The sequence below is a fragment of the Pipistrellus kuhlii genome, unplaced genomic scaffold (genome assembly GCF_014108245.1).
Source record: "Pipistrellus kuhlii isolate mPipKuh1 unplaced genomic scaffold, mPipKuh1.p scaffold_m20_p_1, whole genome shotgun sequence".
NCBI lineage: Eukaryota > Metazoa > Chordata > Mammalia > Chiroptera > Vespertilionidae > Pipistrellus > Pipistrellus kuhlii.
In genome coordinates this window covers 38703616-38728137 of record NW_023425404.1, presented here as the reverse complement: position 1 = coordinate 38728137, position 24522 = coordinate 38703616, and the positions used below count along the sequence as shown (strand labels likewise).

Sequence of the window (24522 nt, the reverse complement as noted above, 5' to 3'; positions counted from 1 at the left end):
TTTCTTTTATGGCAACACAACCAAGAAAGCATCATCTTGTAAGGGGATGGAAATTCATAGTGAACGGTGTGAGATCCACAAAAACCGGGAACTTAGAGACCTTTTATATGCCACCCCACTCCCTTCCTCCTCACATGCCCCTTTACAGCCCTGCAGCCTCTGAGCCCTTTGTCTGCGCGGCAACTTCCACCTTCACGAAGCTCAGAGCCAACATGAAGTTGGCTCTCACCGCCCACGCACTGGGGTACCCAGTGGACCTGGGTTTAAGCAGAAAAAGCCACATAACGCTGACATTGCTAATGAAGTATTTCAAGTCATAAGTATCATGAATGTAGTTTGAAGACACAGGAGCAGAGCCCACATCAGCATCCACACCACTGCCCGACACCACCACCACCACCACCACCACCACCACCACCACCACCACCACCGGCTAAGCTCGCCCTGAGGGTCCCAGAACGGGGCAGGCATGCAAATTCCCCCTCCAGGCAAATCAGTATGAAGAGAGAAAACCTCTGAAGGGAAATAGAGAAAAGGGGTCTCGGAAGCCAGAAAACCATTACAAAGTCAGCAGACGAGATGTGCCTGCAGTAGACAACCCTCTTTCAATTAGGGCTTTTCTGTTTTCATGGGTTCGAGAAATCTGAAACCCATGAGAAAATCCCTTGGGTGTATTCAAAGCAAGATGCCCGCTCCTGAATCAAGCTCTCTGCTCAGATGTGTGGAATGTAGCATTCTGTGGGGTGCTGGGAGTCAAGGACGGAGCTGCACAGGTTACAGAACCAAAGTCAAGCCCTGTGAGGAAGAGATGAACGGCCTCTGATCTTCTTTGTTGATATAGACAGTGCTCGAGAACAGAGCTGACGGTCTTTGCAACACATAAGGGGAAGCTGGGGAGGGACTGCTTTAACAAAGCTTTTTTTTTTTTTTTTTTTTAAGTTCCCAAACTCTTTAATTTTGATTAAAAAAATTTAATTAAAACTTATTTTAAAAATATATATCTTATTGATTTTTTACAGAGAGGAAGGGAGAGGGATAGAGAGTTAGAAACATCGATCAGCTGCCTCCTGCACACCCCCTACTGGGGATGTGCCTGCAAGCAAGGTGCATGCCCTTGACCAGAATCGAACTGGGACCCTTGAGTCTGCAGGCTGATGCTCTAACCACTGAGCAAAACTGGCTTAATTAAAACTTTTTAATTTCAAAAAATAGCTTGGCTGACTCTTTAGTCCTAAGCATGTAATGGCCGCTTTTCTTTCCACCGTAGTGTAAGAAAACACAGGGGCAAGTGTGACAAAGTTTCGGTGCCACCTGACATAGTTCTCTCTAGCTCAAAATAGCAATGGCTAACAATACTGAATATGCGTCATGGGCTAGACACATGGATTTTCTCACTCATGCCTTACTGTTCTAAGAGGCAGCCTCTATTCTTCTTCTTCTTTCCATTTCTCAGATGAGAAAGTGGGGCCTTAAGTAAAGTATTGCTCAAAATGACACAATTAGTAAGCAACAGAGTTGAGGCTTGAACCCGAGTCTGTGAGCTACCAAGTCTGATTCTTAACCACAAAGCTACCCTGCCTTCCTGAGGAAGATATGGGGGAACTTAGTGTGATGTGAAAGGAATTAAGCCAGGATTAATTAGACAGAGCCTTTGGGCTGTAGGATAACCCATTTTATCTAACAGGAATCCATCTTAACCATTAAAATTATCCTGAATCTACTGTGAGTCAACCTTAGATGCCCCCTGAAGTGGTGAGGAGGGAGCAGGAACTGGATTTACCCTGACTCCAGGCAAGACCGATCCACGAATCCATGAACTACTAAAGGCACTTGCCCAATAGAAGCTCCAGTCAAAATCTGCAGACAGGACAGTGAGAAAGGCTTATCCTCAGCACAGACGATGAGCAAGCCTGAGCTGGGGTCCTTGCTTTGTGACTTGTAAGCTACAGGACAGATCCCTAAATTTCTCTGGGTCTGTTTCCCCATCTATACACTAAGTAGGCTGCACTAGAAGATCTCTGATACCTTAATGCAGTGGTCGGCAAACTCATCAGTCAACAGAGCCAAATATCAACAGTACAACGGTTGAACTTTCTTTTGAGAGCCGAAAACCGACTTCTGCGCATGGGCCACGAAGTTTCAATCGCACTGTACTTGTGTGCTGGCACGTGATATTTTGTGGAAGAGCCACACTCAAGGGGCCAAAAAGCTGCATGTGGCGCGCGAGCCGCAGTTTGCTGACCACTGTCTTAATGGAAAGGTTGGAATAGGTGGTAAAAGTCAACCAATCCAATCACTGCATGGTGCTTGCATCCGTCACATGATGCCTTTAGAGGCCACGTGTCATTAGGTGCAGCTACGGTCCAGTCCATTTCCCTATGGCATCAATCTTTGGCTCTCATTTCAAAGTTGGTCACTTCCAGCCATGATGGAGAATTTAGTGACGCCTCAGAGTCATGCTATTAAATATAGAACACTCTTACTTATAAACAAGATAATGGGAGTGCTCACCAAACACATAGTCTGTTAATTAAATCCTATAGATCAGTTTTAAGTTTTAAAGAATTAGAATACAACAGAATGCCCAACATTGAAACTACCTTAAATTTAATTTTTCTTCCAAGGAACTCAGGGTCCCTTTAATCCTTACATCTCAGAGATATCATGAAGACAATAGTTATTAGCAGCAAAATATGGTGGGTATGGAAGTTATAAGAAACAGAGCCATGGCTGTCTCAGAAAACAGGGAGTATATGGAGGCAGAGCATCGGACAGTCATAGGTCCCACAGTCCACCCAGGAGGGTATTACTGGGGGTGAGAATACGCCTAGCACTAGTAAGTCCCTACTGGATAAGCCCGCTGACTTCAGGCTGACCACCCCAGACAATAGCAATCCTTGCAAACCTTGATATCCTGAACATTGTGAGTGCAGCCAGAAGGTGGCAATTTTGAGCATTCAGCTAGACAAGAACATGAAGGAAAAGGAGTCAAGTCTTCCAAGAAGAAAAAAAAGGCCTTAACCCCACCCTCCTTTTTGTAGGAAATAAGCTCCACTGAGAATCTAGAGCGCTTGAGAGTGAGCCACTGCAACCTTAATGATCCCAGCCCCTTGGATCTGAATGTGATAGTCTTATGACTAGCTTTTCCAGCCCAGAGCGAATCCTCATCCTTGAAGTGAAGGCATGAGTCAGAGGCTTCATGAGACATTAATATCTGGGGCCTCTGGGGAATTGCATCTGCTCTCTGCCCTCCATGCTCTGCTCCAGGGAACTCAATCCAGAGATTCCGATTTCTCCAGTTCTTTGAACAGGATTGTCCCTAATCCCAGAGGACTGTACCCTTGACTGGAATCTTCCCATGGGCGATGGGTTCCTTTGCTTCAGGCAATGTGCTAAATACCCTACATGGATTATTGAATTTAATAAACACAGTACCCCATGAGATGAGTACTAAGAGCTCCAACATACAGATAAGGCAACAAAGCTAATGCTTTTGCCGGTGCCCATGAGGCTGGGGTCAATCCCGGAAGACACTGTGAGGAGGACATGTAGGACTTGGACACACAAAGACTGAGGGGGAATGGACAGTCTAGGCAGGACCCAGCACATACATAGAAGTGCCCACAACATTAAGCAGAGAAGAATAAGCATGGCCTACAAGGAGGGGCTGGCAGAGCATAATGTAATAGGAAAGAACACACATTTTGCATTTATTCTTTCAGGCAGTGTGCTCAATGCCCCACATGAATTATTGAATTTAATGAACACAATGCCCCTTGAGATAAAGAGCTCCATGTTACAGCTAAGGCAACAGAGGCAGTGAGAGTCTAAGTAACTGCCAGCTCTCACACAGCAATGGAACCCTGGAACCCTGCTGTTCATCACTTGGTGATCCCATCACTTACAAAACTGGGGTGGCCTTCACTAGTATGATTTATTTTTATAAAAATATGTTTTTATTGCTTTCAGAGAGGAATGAAGAGGGAGAGTGAGAGAGAAATATCAATGATGAAAGTCACTGATCGGCTGTCTCCTAAACGCCCCCCACCAGGGACTCAGCCTGCAACCCAGGCATGTGCTCTTGATCGGAATCAAACCTGGGACCCTTCAGCCCACAGGCCGATGCCCTATCCACTGAGCCAAACTGGCTAGGGCACTGGTATGATTTAAAAAAAATGTCTTTAACTGATGTGAGAATAAATAAGTAATCTTTTCTGTCAAAGAAGGGAGTTTAGGCAACCACCATTTTGAAATGGCAAAGGTCAATGCCTCCCCTTTTTCCTTTAAATTAGTCAACCGAATAAGAATGTGAGCCTAGCTGAAACCGGTTTGGCTCAGTGGTAGAGCGTCGGTCTGCGGACTGAAGGGTCCCAGGTTCAATTCCGGTCAGGGGCATGTACATTGGTTGTGGGCACATCCCCGGTGGGGTGTGTGTAAGAGGCAGCTGGTTGGTGTTTCTCTCTCATCGACGTTTCTGGCTCTCTATCTCTCTCCCTTCCTCTCTGTAAAAAATCAATAAAATATATTTTAAAAAAAAGAAAAGAAAAAGAAAAAAAAAAAAAGAATGTGAGCCTAAGCTATGACCAATCAAGAGTGAGGGACAGGTGGCGGACATCAGGAATAAGGCCCCGAGCGGACCGCCTGCTCAGAGTTGCCAGACCCTGTGTGTGAGTGCACCTGCAGGAGTAAAGATATTTGCCTTGCTGCCTGGCTCCCGAGTATGGTTTGTGTTCTACCAGGACCCCTTGTTTTGCGGCTCACCTTATTTCTAACAACTGATATGATTTAAAAACAGTTTAGTGACTATTTCTCAGAGAATCACACGATTAAGTGATCAAGTTTCACACAACCTTTAAATTTGTCACACATTGGCTCAGATAACAAAAGGCTCCCAAGAAACACAATAAGAATTCCCTCTGACCCTGTCCGTGTGGCTCAGCTGGTTGGGTGATGACCTGTGCACCGAAAGGTTATGGACTTGATTCCTGTGTAGGCTACATGGCTGGGGTTCTGGGTTCTATCCCCTATAGGGGGTGTGCAGGAGGCAGCTGATTGATGTTTCACTCTCACACAGATGTTTCTCCCTCTCCCTTTCTCTTTCACTAAAAATCAATTAAACACACACACACACAAAGAATTCCTGCCGAAACCGGTTTGGCTCAGTGGATAGAGCGTCGGCCTGCAGACTGAAGGGTCCCAGGTTTGATTCCGGTCAAGGGCATGGTTGCGGGCACATCCCCAGTGGGGGTATGCAGGAGGCGGCTGATCGATGATTCTCTCTCATCGATGTTTCTAACTCGCTATCCCTCTCTCTTCCTCTCTGAAAAAATCAATAAAACATAAAAAAAGAAAGAATTCCTTCTGACTTGGAGATGCCACAGAGCCAGATGTGCCTGTAATTCTCAGAAAGAAGGGGCCCCCCAAGATCCGGGGAGGTGGACGAATTGCCCCCGTTAGACCCAGCAGAATTTCAAGTACATAAAGTTCCATAATTGGTAAGTTTTGGGTTCTGGTCTGGAAAATGGTCATCAAAATTCATAATGTGGCTCTGAGTCATAAAATTTATCTCATAGTTTAATGCGAATTCTTCCAGGTTCGGTTTAAGGCCGTTTCCTCTTAGAAAGTAGCTGATTATCATCTGCTGACTGTTAAGCTCTGAGGTACTTAATATCCATTGGGGGTTTCAGTGCAGCCAAGTCAAACTCAGCTTGCATCCTGCGACCTCTGTTCAGGCAGCGACACTACTTCTGGGCATCTGTAGCCAGCCAGTTAATCACACTGACCTCATCCTGGCTCAGGGTGCCGTTCACAACCCCTAAAAAACCCTGCCTCTTATATTATAGGAATCTATAAAACTTCCCCGAATAGCACAAACCTTTATTTTGCTTCCGGCAGTAGTTGGGCGCCCTTTCTTGTCAGCTTGCAGATTTTCCGGAAATAAAGACTTTATAAAAGGTCTGGAAAAGGAGAAGAGAATGGATTAGCAATCAGAGGGGGTTGAAAGCCTGCTTCCTCGGGGAATGGAGAGAGGAGCATGTGACCTTGGCTACAGAAAGGCCAACTGACTCTAAGCACAAGCCATCAAGATGTGGCCCAGGGAAACAAGCAGCAGACAAAAAACAAACAACACAAAAGACAGAAAAAAATTCTAAAGTATAAGCATTTTGGAGTTCAAACCTGAAAGTGAATCATAAAATTCTGTCTTTTGAATCCCTCTACTTACTGGCATCAAGGTGCACCCTGACAGCAGGACACGGCACAGTGTGGGTTTGCTGAGTTAGGATCAGACAGACAGACCAGGGCTTAGGGACTTGCACACATTTCCTGGATGCAATGCAGGTCTGCTTTGCTCTAAAGCACTATCGATATCTGGGATTCAGGGTTGGATAATTTTTGTTGGGGGTCCTGGGCGGGGGGGGGGGGGGGGGGGCTGTCCCACACCCTGCAGTCTATTTCACAGCATCAGTGGCCTTTGCTTATTAGATGCCAGCATATCTTAGACACTGCAGTGCCCCTTCTGTCTGGCACATAGCCTGGTACACAGTAGGTGCTCAATAAATATTCACTGACTCGCAAGTAAAGTGATTCACATAAATGAACAATGGGACAACTCAAATTCAATTCCTTCTAAATGGCTCTTTGGCATCTTGACTTTTCTAGAAATCCTATAATCTATTTTTAAATGGATCAGACACAATTATGGATTGTTGTAGGAAATGTGTTTAATAAACAACGGACCATGTCTACAGGATAAGAGTGTACATGGAAGCATTGTTAGGTCTCACACTTGGCAGTAATTTTAGTACTGTAGACAAAACAACAACAACCCTCTAGAAGCTTGTCTGCACCTGGCTGTTATAAAACCTACCAACAGGGCTCCTGGCTCCCCTGCCCTATTAAGAGATTTTATGTGTTTTCAAATGAAAAGAAATTCAGAATCTCCAAAGTGGGGAGGTGTGAGTGCAAGGAAGTGCAGGCATGTGGAGATGAGGGCCGGGGAGGAGTGGGAGGCTGGGGGAAAGGGAAGAGAGTTAAATGGCGCAGAACACAGCTGGCCAGGGTCTGAAAAGGATACTGGTTTTTGCTTTCCTTGTAATGGGGCCTTCCTTAGAAAAATTTCAGGCTTGCTGCTGTGGCATAAGGAAGTTAACCTTGATTAAGTAACAGGGACAACAGAATAGCTATGACTTGAGGCAGCTCTACAATTGTGAATTTGGAAGACTGCGATACTGTACTTGTCTGGCATGTGCAGCTCTGATCATGTACATTATGTCCCATATCTGTTACCTAGGATTTTTGAACCCTTCACAGAGGAGAGGGGAGGAAAGGACTCAGCAGGCTGGTCTGGAAAGCTCCAGCAGCTTGCAAGGAGGAAGCCTCTACTGCTTCTGACTCTATAGCTCAGACAGGGTCTTGGGTGAAAATGGATCTCTGAGGCAATCCCTCTTGACTTGTCCCTCTCAGAATTCTGGAGCCATTTCCCACAACCTCCAGGGACTCAGGTGAACTTGGACCTTTTTAAGCCATTAAAAATACTAGTGACCACAAGAAATTATTGGGATGATGTTCCAAGAGCAAAGTATCAGAAGCAGACTATTCCACTCTTAGGTGGTCAGACATGGCCATCCCAACCTAAGCCAGGATGGCCACCTCTCCCTGATAATAGTGTTGAAACTGATGAAGCTAGGGGTCCTGAATGGCATGTAGATGGCACTTGGAATTTGGGGGTGAGAAGTGTCAGGGCTACAAGGGTGGGGCTGAGACTGGATAAAAAAAAAGCTATTTTGAGGAACCAAATTGTCTAGTGATAACCCAGACCCACAAGCTCAAAGAAATGAAATGCTGACCACTCCACAAGTTTCATATTGAAAATCTGATCAAACCCACATCCCATGTCAGATAAGCGAAAACACACTTACAGCTCACTGCTCTGCATAAGCTCTATGAGATCCATAAAAAGCACGTCACGGTTCCTTTCACAAAAGCCATCCATGTCATAGGATACCTGTTCAAAAATGGAAGGAAATCCAATTTTATCCTTTAAGTATTTTATTGAAGGGGGAAAAAAATAGCCAAGTAGCCATGGCTATTCTTACCAAAATGTGTCTAGTTCCAGATTTCATCATGAACTATCACACTAAAGCCGTGCATATCTTACTTGTTAGCATCTTAGCTAGTGATGGCCTATAAATGCTGATGAATGGTGCTTGGTTGCCTATATGGCCCAAGGGATCTAGTCACACACACTCTTTCTTCAATGGATTCATAGGCATTCTAATTAATAAATGTAATTCTTTCCCCTAAATTTTAGCTAAGATAGAATAAAATAAACTTCTAGGTTCATGAACCCATTGCAATGGGCCCTGACATCCAAGGCTTTGCAATTTCTCTTACAAATTTTGTCAGAGTTGGATCAATTCAGCTAAAAAAAAAAAAAAAAAAAAAAAACATGCTCAGGGACTCGGGCTAACAAAAGATTAGTTGGGATGAAAGGTGAGACCAGTGGATTTCCATTTCCTTATGGACTTCGGAGTCCTATGGAAATCCACTGGTTCATGATGAAATTGGGACCTTGACTTATCTTTGTATCACTAGCACCCACAGAAAGCTGGTACCCAGACAGGCTCCCAATAATCATGTATTTTATGAGAACAAACACCAAATGTGAGCGTTTGTCCCTATTTCTCTTCCCTGTGGACATGGGCAGATAAGGAATGAAGGCTTGTGAGGGCAGCAAGAAGCAAGACAAAAGTCCATTCCTTCAGCAGTTAATATATGTACCAGGGTGATTTCATGATTAAAAAGGACACAGTAGTGTATATTGTCTTTTGTATTACCTCCCCAAATACTTCATGGGTCCCCTGTTGTTGAACGAATAAAACACGGTGAGGCAGATGAAACTTTATGGACACTGTTTTCAGTTGCCTCATGACAAAACAGATGACAGACCCAGAGGCTTTAAACAAGTAGACATTGGAAAGGAAAACCTCCCTCCTTTTGATCCGGCTTGCTGGCCATACCTTCCCAGCATAATGGTGGATAATGAAGCCTTGGTTCCAGCTGTTGAAGTGCTCATGGTTCCCGATCTGCATCTGGAGTTTCTGCAGCAGCGTCTGGTCCGCCCCCTCACCCACCGCGTGCATCGTGGCGCACACGTCATCCAGGATGCTCATGATCCCAGGAGGGTTCTGATGGGACCAAAAGCCAAAGCCCCAATTCAGTGACTGTTCCCAAATACATACAATGCTTATCGGGGCTTTCCTTACGGAAGGAAACAACTGCTCCCTAGATCCCAGATACCATCTTGGAAGTCATTCTTTCCCTCTGAGCAAGAATACCATTCATAACCCCAAATGGGAGTCATCACTTAGATCTAAGATGGAGGAAAAGTCCATTTTTCAAAAAATGGTTTAACTCCCTGAAATTCTATTCAAAGTCACACACAGATCATTATCTGCACAATCTTATTTGTACTAAGTTGATATAAAAAAAAAACACACCAAAATTAAAACATTTCCCTTTGACTCTAATTCATTTCTTTTTTTTTCAACATTTAAAAAAATATATAGCCAAAACCGGTTTGGCTCAGTGGATAGAGCACCGGCCTGCGGACTGAAGGGTCCCAGGTTCGATTCCGGTCAAGGGCATGTACATTGGTTGCGGGCACATCCCGGGTGGGGGGTGTGCAAGCGGCAGCTGATCGATGTTTCTCTCTCATCGATGTTTTTAACTCTTTATCTCTCCCCCTTCCTCTCTGTAAAAAATCAATAATATATATATATATATATATGTATATATACATATATATATATATATATATATATATATATATATATATATATATTTCTTTATTGATTTCAGAGAGGAAGATAGAAGCATCAATGATGAGAATCACTGATTAGCTGTCTCCTGCACACTCCCTAGTGGGGATCTAGCCTCAACCCAGGCATGTGCCCTTGGCCGGAATTGAACCCAGTGGAATCCCTCAATCTGCAGGCCAACGCTCTATCCACTGAGCCAAACAGGCTAGGGCTCTAATTCATTTCTTAATGTTCACTTTCAGCCTATTACCCTGATAGGCATGGTTTACACAGTTCTTCAGTGTATATGTTATATCATGCTGCACTTTTCCCCCCCACCCAGCACTATTTTATAAACAATTGGCAAGTTTCATATAGACTTCATAGTAATTATTTTAATGCTCTGATATGCTGTAGCTCACTTAATGACCAAACTGTTTATGGACTTTCTGTTTCCAGCTTTATAAAAAACAAAAACGGCACTGCAGAGATCTCTGTCTACATTTTTTTTTTTTTTTTTTAAATAACTTCTAGGTCTCAAGTCCTAGATGATATATGAGTGGTCTAGAGGTGGGCCAATTTTATGTCTTTATATGCACTAAGCCATCAACACAAATGATATAATTAATTCATAACAACTCCTGTTTGTAAATTGACATTTTACTCATGTTTCCATGTTTGTATTTACAAGAATAAAACCCTATTGCTCTATTTGCTAACATACATATATACACAAAATAAGTGTAATTTTTAAAATTCTGTGCTAACCAGAGTTGTCACCTTGCCTGTTCTAAAATAACGACATAGAGGAGAAAAAAAAAATATCACTCAATGCAAATCTGTGAGCAGTGAGGATACACACCAGACCGATACTTACAACTTTGTTCTCTATGAGGTCACACACGATTTTGTTATTGAAGTACTCTATGGGCGTCCATCTTATTCCCTCTTGAACATATTCTTCCTGTAGGACAGAGAGCGGGAACTCACATGATTACCCAGTGAAGACTAGCTGACCTCCACACATATGGATATCAAAGGCACATAAACCACCATGAAAAAAACCCACATTGAAAGCCCTTTGACAACTTGGACCTTGATCCCCCCCCCCCCCCCCCCCCCCCCCTAAGGAGGTTAGAAAAGCAACACTTTATTGCTTGGTAATGTAATTTTTATTGAGTTTGAGCCATATGAAATCATTACCATACAATCATTTCTGACATTTTAAAAATGGCCGTTTAATATGGTTAAACCTAAAGGTCTGTTTCACAATAATCTCTGAGTTTAACGCCGGACAGCAGTGTGGATAAGCATCGAGGCACTTAAGGGGAAGGCCTCACTCGGGTCAGGGGCTCACCTAAGTGGATGAACACTAGCACACTCTCCTGGTTCTCCTCCTTCCCCCCAAGCTTGCTTTGTTAGCATCTCTCCAGAGCTTTATAGAAGGCAGACTCTCAGGGCTCAATTTTCCAGCCTTCTTGCTTCCTCCTTCTCTAGGTGATTCCAATCAATCCCATGGCTTTAAATAGCATCTACAGGCTAGTAATCTCTGTATTAATTTCTCTAGTGTAGACCTCCCCACTGAGTTCCAGACTCATAGGCATTTGATTTTGGAATCTGCACTTGGATGTACAACAGGCCTCTCAAATGTAACTTGTTCAGCCGAGTTCTGACTCTACATTCCCCACCGTTTCCCCTAACTATATCCTACAGTAAATGGTTTCACCATTGGCCCTGTTATTCAAGCTACAAAGGCAGAAATCATCTTCGACCCTCTTTCCTTCTTGGCTTATTGCTAATTATTTTGAGTAATCATGGTGACTCAGTCTCTAACATGTATACTAACTCTGACCACTTCTCACAGTGTCACCACCCCTATTAATAGCATCATGGTCTGAGCTCCCACCATGTCTTGCACAGACTCCTGCATAGTCTCCTAAGTGATTTCTAAACGTCCATTCCTGTTTTCTTTTCCCATCTCACTCCACTCTGTAAGTCTGTAAAGCTAGAGTTTCCATTTGGCATTTGCTCAGTGAGTCAGAGAGCAGTGGAAGCAGCGATTCCCAGGTTCAACTTCATAGCATCCTTTGCTCAAAAGAGGGAGAAAATGTAGCAGATGGTCCCAGGGCAGGCAGTTTGTCTGCCTGACACTGTTAAGGACATTTCCTAAGTTAAGACTCACATCTGAATCTGTTTCCCAAAGAGAAATCTACACCCTTTAAAAGAAAACAAATTAGAAGGAGAACACGATGAAGGAAGAGAGAATGCTTACCTGTTCGGCCTTTAATGTCAGCTCGATAAAAATCTGCTGTAATTTTTCATTAACAAAATTGATACAAAACTGTTCAAAGCCATTTTTCTGAAAAATAAGAAGTTACTTCCATTAATCATTTCTGCAAAATAATTTTGAAGAGATATCTTGAGTGATTGAGTGAGATGCCATGTGACAAGCCTTAGCAGAAATGTTGGAGGCATCAGGAGAAGGCCGCATAGTTTATATAGAGGAGAAACTAGTTTGGAGAGGGTGCACAAAGAACTCACAAAGGCAAAAACTGGGCCATAGTGGGGTGTTTTTTGTTTTTTTCCTTCTCATTGCTTAGAATTAATCATTTCTTTAAGCCAGAGGAAATGTATCACCCTCCCCAGTCCGCAATGACTAAACTGGTCCTACCTGGAATATTTCAAAGCCGTAGATGTCCAGAACGCCGATGTTGTATTCTTCATGGTCCTTCTCCATCGCTTTGTTGATGGACTAGGAGAAAGTAAACAGCATGGCAGTTAACTCTTTTTCCTTCACACGCAGTGGGGAAGGGAAGCAATCCTGCACACAACAAATAGACTGCACACACAGCAAATACTAGTGCCTGCTGGACACAGAGACCAAGACAGGTGACTTACAGCTTTAAAAACGTCTCAGTGCCTCATAGATAGAGCAGGCAGATAGCTCTGGTGGGGGAAGGGGGAATGTTGGAGGGTGTGGAGGGATTGAGCAAAACATAAAATAAAATAAATAAAATAAAGAGAGATGACTCATGGACATAAACAAACAATGTGGTGATTGCAGGGTGGAGTGGAAGAGGGCATAGAGGGTATAGGTGATGGAAAAAAAAGAATACTATGAATAATAATAATAATAATAAAAAAATCTCAGTGCAATGTCTAGTACTTTGGGAAACCACCAGAATCCCAGAAAACTATTATGGTAGGAGAAAAAACAATGTTTGCTTAATGATAAAAACCATTAAATTCAGGCAGAGTTAGTTTTCTTCAGGAAGTCCTGAGAATTGGAGAAAATGTCATCTTGGATGATGAAAGTAAAACCTATTTTACATAAAGAACCCCACTCAATAACCATTTAATGATCACCTAACAAATATGCCAGGGATGTCAAGAAGACAATCTCTGTTCCCAGGAGCTTATAGAGAGGTTGAGCCAACTACGGTTAATGATGCCAGTAATTACCATTAAAGTGATGATAATAAATGCAGCTTAAGAATATTTAACATTCACCTGTTCCAGGCTTTGTTAAGTACCTTGTATGTGTCAGGTCCTTTAATTCTCACTGCAGTTCTCATACCAATAGTGGTCTCAGTGCAACCCCTGAGATCACGCTGGGCAAGAGGGAGGGCCTGGGATTACATTTAAGTGGGATGATGCCCAAGTCTATGTTCTTTTTTAATTAAAAAGCATTTATTTAAAAGTCTGTGTTCTTGGTCACTGTGAGAAGAGATGTGCAATTCAACGGAACAGACTCAATGACAGGAGGGCAGTGGAGGTGAGAGGTGTTTAGTGAGGACTGCAGGGGAGGAACATAGGACAGAAATTCCTAGAGGTGGTGTGTACCTGGATGAATCTTGAGGTACCAGAGATGTTTTCCAGGAAAAAAAAGAGGAAAAAAGAAAAGAAAAGGAAGATAATCATCTTTTGCAAGCTAATGAGTAATAATATACAACACTTAGCCCAGTACCTGGTAAACAGTCAGTGCTTGGTAACTGTCAGCTCTAATTAGTATCACTTACATGGAGCATGCACCCCCTTTACCACACACAAAACTGGAAAAAGATGGAAAGGAAATAAGGTGGAAAGCCCAGTGCTGGAAGATACGCTGAGCAGGGACAGGAGGTGTGGGTTCTAGTCCTGGCTCCGCTTGCTGGATGGCCTTGGGCTATTTTACCAGTACTGGGGCCAAAGATTCTCTTGTCAGTGAAACGAGGGTTTGAGCAAGTTAAAAACATGGCTAATGCTTGGCATGATTGACCTTCCCAAGCAATCATATCCACAAACTACCCACAAGGAGTACACAGAATAATTACTCTATGCTGCCCTGCCCTTCTCAACCCTAACCACACCCCATCATACAGACTTCTAGGGTCTAATGACCATGTTGCTGTCCTTGACTTGGCCTTCCTGAGGGTGCTTCCTGCCTTGCTCATATAAAAGGCAGAGGAGTCGAATACTGGATCACTGCCCAATTTCTTGGGTTGAATTCCTAGGTCTATTACCTAAGAGTGGCGTGTGTGGCCTTAGGTAAGTTCCTTAACCTCTCTGGGCCTCAGTTAGCTTATCTGAGTCACAGGATTGTGGTAAGAACTAAATGACTTTTGTTCCCCCCCCCCCCCACCCTAAAATACTTAGAACAGTATCTGGCACATAGTAAGTGCTATATAAGTGTTTGCTATTATTATTCACTCAGGCTGTGGTGATTAGCATAGATTGTCACTGGCAGTGCTACACTGCTCAAAGGCTAATTTTCAGGATCTATATGCGGTATACATAAATATGTATATATATGCAAATATTATGCAAACACACACATCAAGGGATGCCTGATATATATATGATTATTCTATAATTAAAAAGATAGAATGAATATATATATATATATATATATATATATATATGATTATTCTATATTTGAAAAAATCTGTGGTAGTTTTAAAATTCAGACATCCCTTGATATCCCTGGGGAAGTGGTTTCAGGACCCCCTCGAATACTGACATCCTTGGACTCAAGTCCCTTATATAAAAGGGCATATAGTATTTGCATATAACCTATACATATCCTCTCATAAACATCAAATCATCTTTGTTACTTAAAATATCTAATACAATGTAAATGCTATGTAAACAGTTGTTATGCTGTATTGCTTAGGGAATAACAACAAGCAATACAGTGATCTCTTCGATCACCCACTCTTGGGTAAACCAGCTGCCATGTTGTGAGAATATTCAGGCAACTGAAAAGAAAGGACCATGCAGCAAGGACTGGAGGAGGCTTGTGAACAGCCGTGTGCATGTGTCAGCCTGGAATCAGATCCTCTAACTCCAATCAAGCCTGGGGGTGACCATCACTCCCCTCAACATCTTGGCCACAATCTCATCCCTGAATCAGAACCACCAAGCCAACTCACTTCCAAATGACAGAATAAATGCTTATTGTTTGAAGCTACTAAGTTTTGGACTAATTTGTGAGACAGCAATAGATGACAAATACAACATCCCTAAATCTTTATGCTCAAAGTCAAGACCCCTTCATGACCTTGGGTCTCCTCCTTTCCTGGTCTTCGGTCCTGCCTCTAAAAATATAGGCTGGGGCAAAAGTAGGTTGATAGTTGTGAGTATGTGAATCACACCTTATTCCTTTTTGTTAATGATTATATTACTTTCCATATGAACAACTATACACTTACCTTTGCCCCACCCTGTATTTTGTCCATAAGAAGCTGTTACTGCATTGGTGTCTTGGTGGGGAATTCTAGAAGTAAAAGCAGGATTCACTGGCCCCAGGATGAGAGGGTGAAAAGTGGAGGAGGAAGGTGATGGTTAGAAGGAGTGAGCCACATGAACACGAAACTCTTGGTAGTTTTTCCTCTTGACAGCCACAATAGGAAGCATCACCGATGTCAACTATGCTTACTTACATCCACTAAGAAGTCAAAAACGCGGGCGTGCAGGGCCTTGGCGAGCGCGTCCCTGGTGTAGCAGGCCTGCTCCACGTTGAGCGTCACATGGATGGACTCCGACTTGCCTCCCCACTTGCTATCCATCTGCCGGCTCGTTAGCTTTTCTTTCAACCGGTCCTGGTTTATACCCAGGAGATAGGCAGGGAAAGCCAAAACTAAAGGAAACAAAACAAACCTCAGTTGTTTTTAAGTATGTTAACAAGGCATCTCACAAACAGGGAGGCACTTGTGTGTGTGTCTATATGCTTATGTGTGCATGGGTACGCACGCGCGCGTGTGCGCGCACACACCCACACCCACACCAGCACCTTTAGTCCCCAAGAACTTTCAGGCTAGTGAAGACCATTTATGAGCAATCCCACACACATCCATCCACTTTGTTTTCCCCATTCTATTACATGAGTCAATTCCTATGATGACTGAGACTTCCAATAAACAAATCAGTTAACCAAAAAGGGTGGCATTAAACCAATCCCCCCTACTGAGATCACAGCTGAATGCCTAAAATGGACATCTCTTCAAGCTTGCAGCAAGACAGCCGGAAGGAACTAAATCAAACAACATTTCTTTGGCTCTAAATATTGTTTTCTTCCTCTTTGGTACAGTGTTTTCATAGCATCATTCACAAAGAGCTGGAAGCAGCTGATATCATCGAACTAATAATTACAACCAGCCACTTATTTTTTGAATAGTTAAGAGAGAGGACAGGACACAAATTGTTGAAGAAATTCTGATGACAATCTAGAGGAGGCAAAAGTAGATTGCCAAATAAAAGCTAAATGTGTGACACAGATAGATAATAAAGTCCTGGAGGAATTCAGAACAGAAAGGTATTACTACTTGCTTGGGCGATTGAGGAAGATGGGTGGGGTGTAAAAGAATGCACAGGATTGGTATAGATGCAGAGGATGAGAGAAAGGAGGATGGAATGTGTAAAGGTGAGGAGGCAGGAATGCAGGAGACATAGTTTGAGGTACAGTGAGTAGACCAGCATTGGCTACAGCTGAAGGCTGAAGTAGATGATTGAAAGGTCAGGACCAGTTCCAATAGTGGAGATCATTGGATGGTCTGAGATGGTTGGGCTGGAGGCAAGGGGACCTGGGTGGCATCTAGAGAGTGGTGACAGAAGAAGAATTTTCTGGGCGAGGCATATGAATGAAATGCAGGGTGTTGGTGTTATTCAAATCACAGAGTACACCTATTCCACCCTGAGGACATGCAGTGATGTAGTGTTTGGCTTTTGGGTAGAAAAGCTGAGGTTCCCAGGCTCAGCAACCTGTTTCTGGCTGTGAAACTCTGCAAGAGGAGGACTAGTGATATAAATGGGATTCTTTTTTTCTGGTTAAAACATCCTAATGTGAATAAGTGACACCAACCATCTCTGGGCATGCAGGGATGCTCAGATTTTCCCCAATATTAATGGAAGATTTTTATGGACACAAATCAAAATTCTTAACTGGACTACGAGTCTTCTTTTTCTGCCTAAAGCTTTACCAAAATTCTCTGATAAAAGGACTTTGTTAAAGACCGTATCATGAGAATGCTCAAAATTACAAGCCTCCCAATAAAAAATAATGTCTGAATTTCACAGATGGTGTTAGAATGAACAGGCTGACATTTCTCAGTATACACCTTCCAACAAGATTAAGTCAGTGAATGCATTTAGGAGAAGTATAATGCCAGAACAAGGTGTATATGATCTATGTGAGTGTTCCACAGAAATGCTCCCACTAGCAGACAGCTTCCTTTTAGAAAGGGCATGTGAATAAATCAAGTGCATTAATTTGCCAATGGCCATTTCCTTTAGTTTAGTTTTTACACTTGATCTTGGCGCAAAGGCCATGAAGCGATGATTTTAACTTAGTTTTTTTAAATTTAAATTTATTGGGGTGACATTGGTTAATCACATTAGGTTCAAGTGTACAATTGGGTAATACCTCATTTGTATACTGCATTGTGTGCTCATCACTCAAAGTCTAGTCTCTTCCCATCACCATCGACATGGTAACCTTCACCTTCTTTACCCTCCTCCCACCCTTTTTTAGTTTAGTTTTGGTGTTCACATGTATGCTTAGGAACTAAACTAAACAAAAACTTACCTTTGTACAGAGCAAAAACATCAGGTGCCCGTAAATCAGATTAGACACAAAGTAGGATTATTGTGAGAATCAAGAGCCATTTACCAAAGAGTCTGAGGTATAAGAGGTTCACTACGGGAAGCTACAATGCTGATTGTCACCACTGTCACCAGGCAGACAGTCAGGTACATGTGTGTTTCACTTGACATACTGGTAGTCAATGTTTTATAGTAAACTCACCAGGACCCCTCACACTTCATGGCAACGACACAGTGAACAGTTTGATACAACAAATCATTAGCCTCACTTTGTTGATTTTGTAAGTATGAGCTCCTGCCAAGCCCATAACCATGTTAACATGGAGATACAGTTCAAATATTTGGTGAAAAAGTGTATCCCATTATCTTTATGACCTTAGCTAAAGAAATGTGACAAAAGAGAAGTAGTCCTTGAGATCAAACAGACACACAAAATTGTAAAGGAAACATGCCCTGCTACTCCCATGGCTCACACCTCTTCTGTAGAGGGCACAAATGAAGGATCGTAGGCACTCGAAAAACAGGGCATGGAATCTGGCCAAGGTTCAGAGCCACAGGCTGAGGGAAACAGCTAAGAAGTCTAGAGAGGAAATCCAGTACTGGCCTTGAAAAAAGTCCATGCCATGTTTTTTAAGTATAACCTTTTATGTCCTCGCATTTTCTGCAGTGGCTGCCCTGGGACTGAAATTACAGGGCTGCTCCCACTGACTTCCTTCAGGCTGTGAATTTCCATGAGGTAGCCAGGATGGTGGCTACATAGGGCTGCATAGGAGCAGCACCAGGCTTGGGGAAGAAGAGGAGGGAGCAGGCCCTGATTCCTTTTAAAAATTCTGATGTAACTCTGGCATAGTTCATCGGAATTATGTAGAACATAAAAGAACCTGCTAGAAAATAATGTTTTAGCACATTTTGATAATGAAGATAAATTTCTGTGAGTGCATTAAAATGTCATATTTAATTTTTTCTTTTACACGTGAAGTGTAGAGAAGATAGAGAAACTGACAAGATGCAGCAAAACAAAATTCCATTTTACAAGTTTAAAAGAAACAGCAAGGTAAAAAAGTTTTAAAAAAAAATTAGCCTGGCTGGTGTGGCTCAGTTGTTGAAGGTCGACCTATGAACCAGGAGATCATGGTTTGATTCCCAGTCAGGGCACATGCCCAGGTTGTTGGCTCAATCCCCAATAGGGGGCATGCAGAAGGCTACCGAACAATGATTCTCTCTCAGCATTGATGTTTCTATCTTTCTCTCCCTCTCCCTTCCTCTCTGAAACCAAACAGATCAATGTGGTGTGTGTGTGTGTATATATATATATATATATATATATATATATATATATATATATATATATCAAACAGTTAACAGGGCCAAGGAGAGGCATGGTCACTTGTACTCCCCTTTGTTGTTTATGTCACATTATTTTCCTTCAATAAAATTCTTAGGTTAATTTGGATTTAGTATCTTTTGAGCAAGACTTGTTTCCACAACACCATCTGATGCCATTGATAACGACAGGTACACATGTGCCCAAGTTGAGGTTTGTTTGACTTCTCAGCAATATAAAGGTTTAACTCAGGAAATTCTATAGCTCCATTAGTCTAAGGTAAATGTAACAATTGAATTTGTTGTTATTAATGGCTATTTTGCTTTAGCTCTGATGAAAATTTTACCATTTTCCCCCTTCCCTACAATAGCTAGAGCAAGTTTGCTTTCTTCCCTTAAAGCAGGGGCTGGCATTTCCCTCTACAAATTTATTCCACTGATATACTCAGATATCAGAAAGATACCACAAACCAGGTGATTCTTTTTAGTAGTGTTCGTTCATTATTGTAAAAGCAGCAGATTCAGAACTATCCTAATGTCCATCAACAGATGACGAATTCACAAATTTAAAATACTGCCAAGCAATGGAATGCTATGCAGCCACAGAAAAGGATGAAGCTCCTCAGTGAGTTGATATAAAATAACCTTCATGATATAATGTTAAGTGCAAAGGCAACTGCAGATTATGTTTTATGTTCCCACCGAGGCACAAAGTGAGAAAAATGAGTGGGTGAGTGTAGTTGCTTTGCAACACGAGTCCCCTAATGGAATACGAGAGACCGGAAACCTCTGGGGAAGGGAACAGGTTGGCTGAACGGGAAGTGGGGGTGGGGCTGGGAAGCCTTAACATAGCACCAATCTGAACCATGCTAAGGCCTTACCAACTGAACAGAAAACAAATTATTGGGAGGAGGGCACATTTCTTTGTTGGACTTCCTTGGTTTCCAACACAGCCTTTCCTGATTCCCATCACTCCACCTCCGCCAATCAGGGCATTCCACAGGCAGCTGCCAATCCCGGGCCTCATGCAGTTGGCTGAGGAGGCTACTTCCTGGCTCAGCCACAAGGGGAAATGCTAGGTGTGCCAGAGTGGTGACTTTGTTCTTCAGCAAAAAGGGGCAGTCGAGGACTGTACCATCCACTAAGGGAAGGCTTTCACAGAAACCAAAACTGCCAATGCTAAGAGGCCATGTGTTAATGAGCTTCCTGCATGCTCCATGCATTTGTTAAATGTGAAGGGCCATCTCCACAAAGTCTAGAAACATAGTTGTTATTATTATTGCTAGGTTGTGTTTCTAGACTCCCTGTCTATTTATTGTTTTCCACCCCGTTCCTTTCCCCGGTGAACATAATTCATCTTGCTCTTTATCAGACAGACATCAGAAGTTAGCAGAGCTTCCCTTTTTATCACAAAAGAAAACAAAAATATAAAAAGAACCTTATTTGGAATGGAAATCGCCTTGCTGCACTGTCAGCAATGAGTGGGATACTATTTATTACTAAGCATCTAAATTTATCATCCTTGAAGAATGCTGAGAAAGGGAGAAATGTCTTCCTGGGTGGTTAAAGGATGGAAAGTCGACTGATGCCCAAGAGGCTACAGTCAGTCACACGCCCTGGTGACTGTGGGGGCCTGTGCCACGCAAAACCAGTAATGTCTCTGCAGGAAGGACTTGGTTCCTTCTCAAAGAGTGAAAATGGCCACACAGGTCCTCAGGCTCAGAGGTGACAATTAAAAGTGACCATTACCAATATCAACTCAATAGTCAAGTCCTTTTTTCTTTTTCTTTTCATGTTCAGAAATCCAATCTAATCCAAGCCATGGGGCAAACGGAATCTGTGAGCTTTCCATATTTACATATACCCAGTCACTTGTTCTTCATGACTTTTCAGTGAATGTAGACCCCAAAGATCAGTGATAGAAAAGGTTTGTATGAGGAGAAAAATCTTGTGAGTTATTCGGCCATTACCCTAATCCTCATTAAAGTATCAATTTACTTTTAAACCTAGAAGTGAGATTTCCGCAGACTTTCCCAAGGTTAATGGTACATTGAAACTAATTCACGAATGGTCTCTGGGTGACTCTGGTACAGTTAACGAGGAGGCAGGAGGAGAAGGGCGGGAGGGGAAGGGCAGGTGTGCAGAAGAGGCCTGGACACTCACAGGCCCTTTTGTTCTGCCACAGCAGGACGCGTGAGACTTCTCATCTCTTCCCAAAATACCCCAGTTGAGATCTAAGCAAAGGAAAGCGGTGGGTTACTTCTGATGGAGCTAAACAATGGCTTCCCCTTGTTCAACACCTGTGTGCCACAGCTACTCACACTCTTCACTCTCCACCGCGGCGTAGTTGCCGACTTCCTTGAAGCTGATGTTTCCCAGGTGGAGCACGCCTGCCACGATCTGCAGCACCAGCGCCTGCTCCTCCGCGAAGATCCCGATCACGTTCATCGCATGCTGGAGGCGAGAAGAGAAACTACCCACGTGAGTTGGTCACCAACCTCAGAAGCACGCAATGCAGGAGCCCAAGCTTGGATTGGATGGTGCAGTGATATGGGGCTTAGCTAGGGACGGCAGCTGGAAGTCCCGGTCTCAGACATTACCCCTGACCAATGCAGTCTTTCTCCTCTCTCAAGTCTCCACATCATGCTAGAGAGGCAGTTGTGTCCTTGTATAGAGCATGAACCCTCCAGGGCAAGGGCCCAGAGAGCTGCAGAAGGAGAGATGCACAGCTGGAGCAGCAGCTGGGCACAGTCAACACGTTTGTCTGCGTCCCTTGGTGTGATCCTGGTGCCTCTCCCTCGGGCACCGGGCCAACTACTCCAAATAGAGGCAGAGGCTTTCCGTCACTGGGAGGACTGAGAATAGGCTACATTTACAAAAGATCTCGGTAAAAATCTCCAGGAATTCAAATAATAACAGCATCAGAGGAGTCTTATTTCTGAGGTCTATACGATCGAATAAAAGCAGCTGAAAGGCTGGAGTCTCTGATATTCACACCCCAAAGGAAATGTGCTCTAGGACCAATGCAGGCCCCCTGTCTGCATCGCTCAGCCAGCTCCTTCGGGCCTCCTGATGTCCCCTCTGGTCCTGGCCCCGGAAAAACATCCTGCCCTTCAAGCTGCACCTCCAAATGCCCTGCAGGGTCTCCCGCTGGGCTCCAGCCCTGGGCTGAGGTTGGGCCAGGCTGGTAGCTGACTCAAAAGACAGTAGCGATGCATTTTGTTGAGGCTAAATGGGTGACCAGCCCACCCCCAGAAAGCTCTATCTCGACTTGTTGTTTCCAGGAGGATGTGACCCTTTAAAGTACTATAACATTCACAGGGTGTGAAGAGCACTCTGACCTGTACATACGGAGTGAGGAGAAAGTGGGTGGGGAAAAGTCTGAAGGTGTTCTAACAAACTAACCTGATTGGGGTCCTAAGAGCTCTCTGCTTTGCCTTTCTAAGGAAGCAGCACTGGTGCGAGCTGTCAGTACACAGGTGTGGGAAATGTATTATGCACAACCGTCCTTACCTGCTCATCAGAACTCCTGGGGGGGGGGGGGGTAATGATGCATGTACTATTTTTGTTTGTTTGCTTGCTAATCCTCGCTGAGGATATTTTTTCCGTTGATTTTTAGAGAGAGTGGAAGGGACACACACACACACACACACACACACACACACACACTCATCAATGTGAGAGACACATTGATTGGTTGCCTCCAACATGTGCCTCGACTGGGGATCGAACCTGCAACCGAGTTACATGTCCTTGAGCGGGAACTGACCCCTCCCCCCCACCCCCCCACCTTTGGTGTGCGGGACGCTCTAAGCCCCGGCCAGGGCACGTTCTCTCTCCTTTTTATTACCCATCTCAAATCATTAAGGGTCCTCTGGCAGCTGGGCAGGTGGCTATTGAAGGGTGCTTAAACGTGTTTCACGAAATGGACCGCTTACAGCAGAAGGAGGTGGACATTTCATGCTGCTCTTGGCTTTGCTAACCTTCACTGCCCTTTCTACCGGCAGCAACGCCCTGCCTGCGAGCAGATCCCGCCTGGCCCCGCACCAGCACGCACCAGAGTTTCCTGAAACTCCCGCTTGTCGTCGATGTCATCCACCTTGTAGGAGCCGGAGAGGCTCAGGTAGTAGTAGTAGTCCATGCTGGTGATGCCCAGGCTCTGCTTCTGGTCGGCGGAGGCGCCCTCGATGAGCTGGAGCAAGAGAGAGCGGGGTGGGTGTGATGTGGCCCGCAAAGTAGTCCAAGGCACCTCATGCTTCCTGCTGCCTCCGCCCTGCACGGGGGTGACGGGACTCTCTAGCCCTGCTTTCTGAACTGACCGGTGGTCCTCACCTCCGAAACATGACAGGGCTTCAGGATTTCTGCTCTACTGGTGCTAGCCCAGGGTCCTCTCTGCACATGCTCGTCCTTAACTGTCTGATCGGACCTGCAAGACCTGAGCAGCTCCCCTTGTCCGATATGGGGAGCGGACTGCAGTGCTTCCGTGGTGAGATCCCGCAGGAGAGCGGAAACCAAGCCAGGTTATAGTCACTCCGTTCCTGCTCACCTGGCCTGTGGCTTTCTGCCCCCCTCTGCCCCAACCCCCCATGCTTTCACTGAAGAGTGCATGTTAAAAAGCCACCGAAGGTCCACACTCTGGCATTCTGAAACCCCTGAAGCAAATGATTCTCCCAGGCTTTTTGTTCCACCTCTGGTATCTGCCTTAGGTCTGAGCAAGACTCCCAAAGGTCTCCCATCAGTGCTGTGCTGCAAATATTTAACCATCAACTCTTGGGGAGAAAATGGATTTGTAGTGTCTGCCGGTTTCCATGGTGTAAATGCTCCTCTGACTGATGAGCAACTGTTAAGAAAATGTCCCTGAAGGAAGCGATGGAAAGAGATGCACACAGCCCAGGCAAGCCGGCCGCAGCTCCCTGCTGCCTCCAACTCAATGGGATTTAGGAAAATGGAGACAGTTCCTCTCCACACTTCTCCATTGCGGTCAAGTTTCTCGTGTCAACTCAGCAGCACCCCCCCCCCCCACCCCCCCAAACGGGAACCTCATCTCCATTGCTGAGAAGTCCTAAGACATCAGCATGACATCAGCTTCCCTTAGTTTTCTTCCTAGTCTCTTCGAAATCTTTTTGTACCACCCTCTTCCTATCTTTCCCTTCTGTTTTTCTTTTCTTTTGTCTGAGAAAAAATGTTCCTTACTCTTCCTGTCTTCTTCCCACCCACATGGCACAGCCCCTCTCACTTACATCTCTCCCCTCCCCCCCTCCCCCCAGCTCTCTTCTATCTACAAACGTGTGCTCTTGGCCTTCTGTAGAAGCATTTCATT

The 24522-nt window shown here is 44.1% G+C and overlaps 1 protein-coding gene across 3 annotated transcripts in view; it reads right to left on the bottom strand.

Moving 5' to 3' along the window:
* The window catches only part of MYO1E (myosin IE), a 177875-nt gene that overhangs the window by 41722 nt on the left and 111631 nt on the right, over positions 1 to 24522 (bottom strand). For all 3 annotated transcript variants that reach the window (XM_036440246.2, XM_036440256.2, XM_045582052.1), the window contains 9 exons: positions 23260 to 23394; positions 21524 to 21656; positions 15722 to 15918; positions 12472 to 12552; positions 12073 to 12159; positions 10678 to 10764; positions 9021 to 9188; positions 7920 to 8005; positions 5876 to 5957 (listed from right to left, as the gene is read on the bottom strand). In XM_036440246.2, the coding sequence (XP_036296139.1) occupies positions 5876 to 5957; positions 7920 to 8005; positions 9021 to 9188; positions 10678 to 10764; positions 12073 to 12159; positions 12472 to 12552; positions 15722 to 15918; positions 21524 to 21656; positions 23260 to 23394 (1056 nt within the window). The remainder of the gene's footprint in view (positions 1 to 5875; positions 5958 to 7919; positions 8006 to 9020; positions 9189 to 10677; positions 10765 to 12072; positions 12160 to 12471; positions 12553 to 15721; positions 15919 to 21523; positions 21657 to 23259; positions 23395 to 24522) is intronic.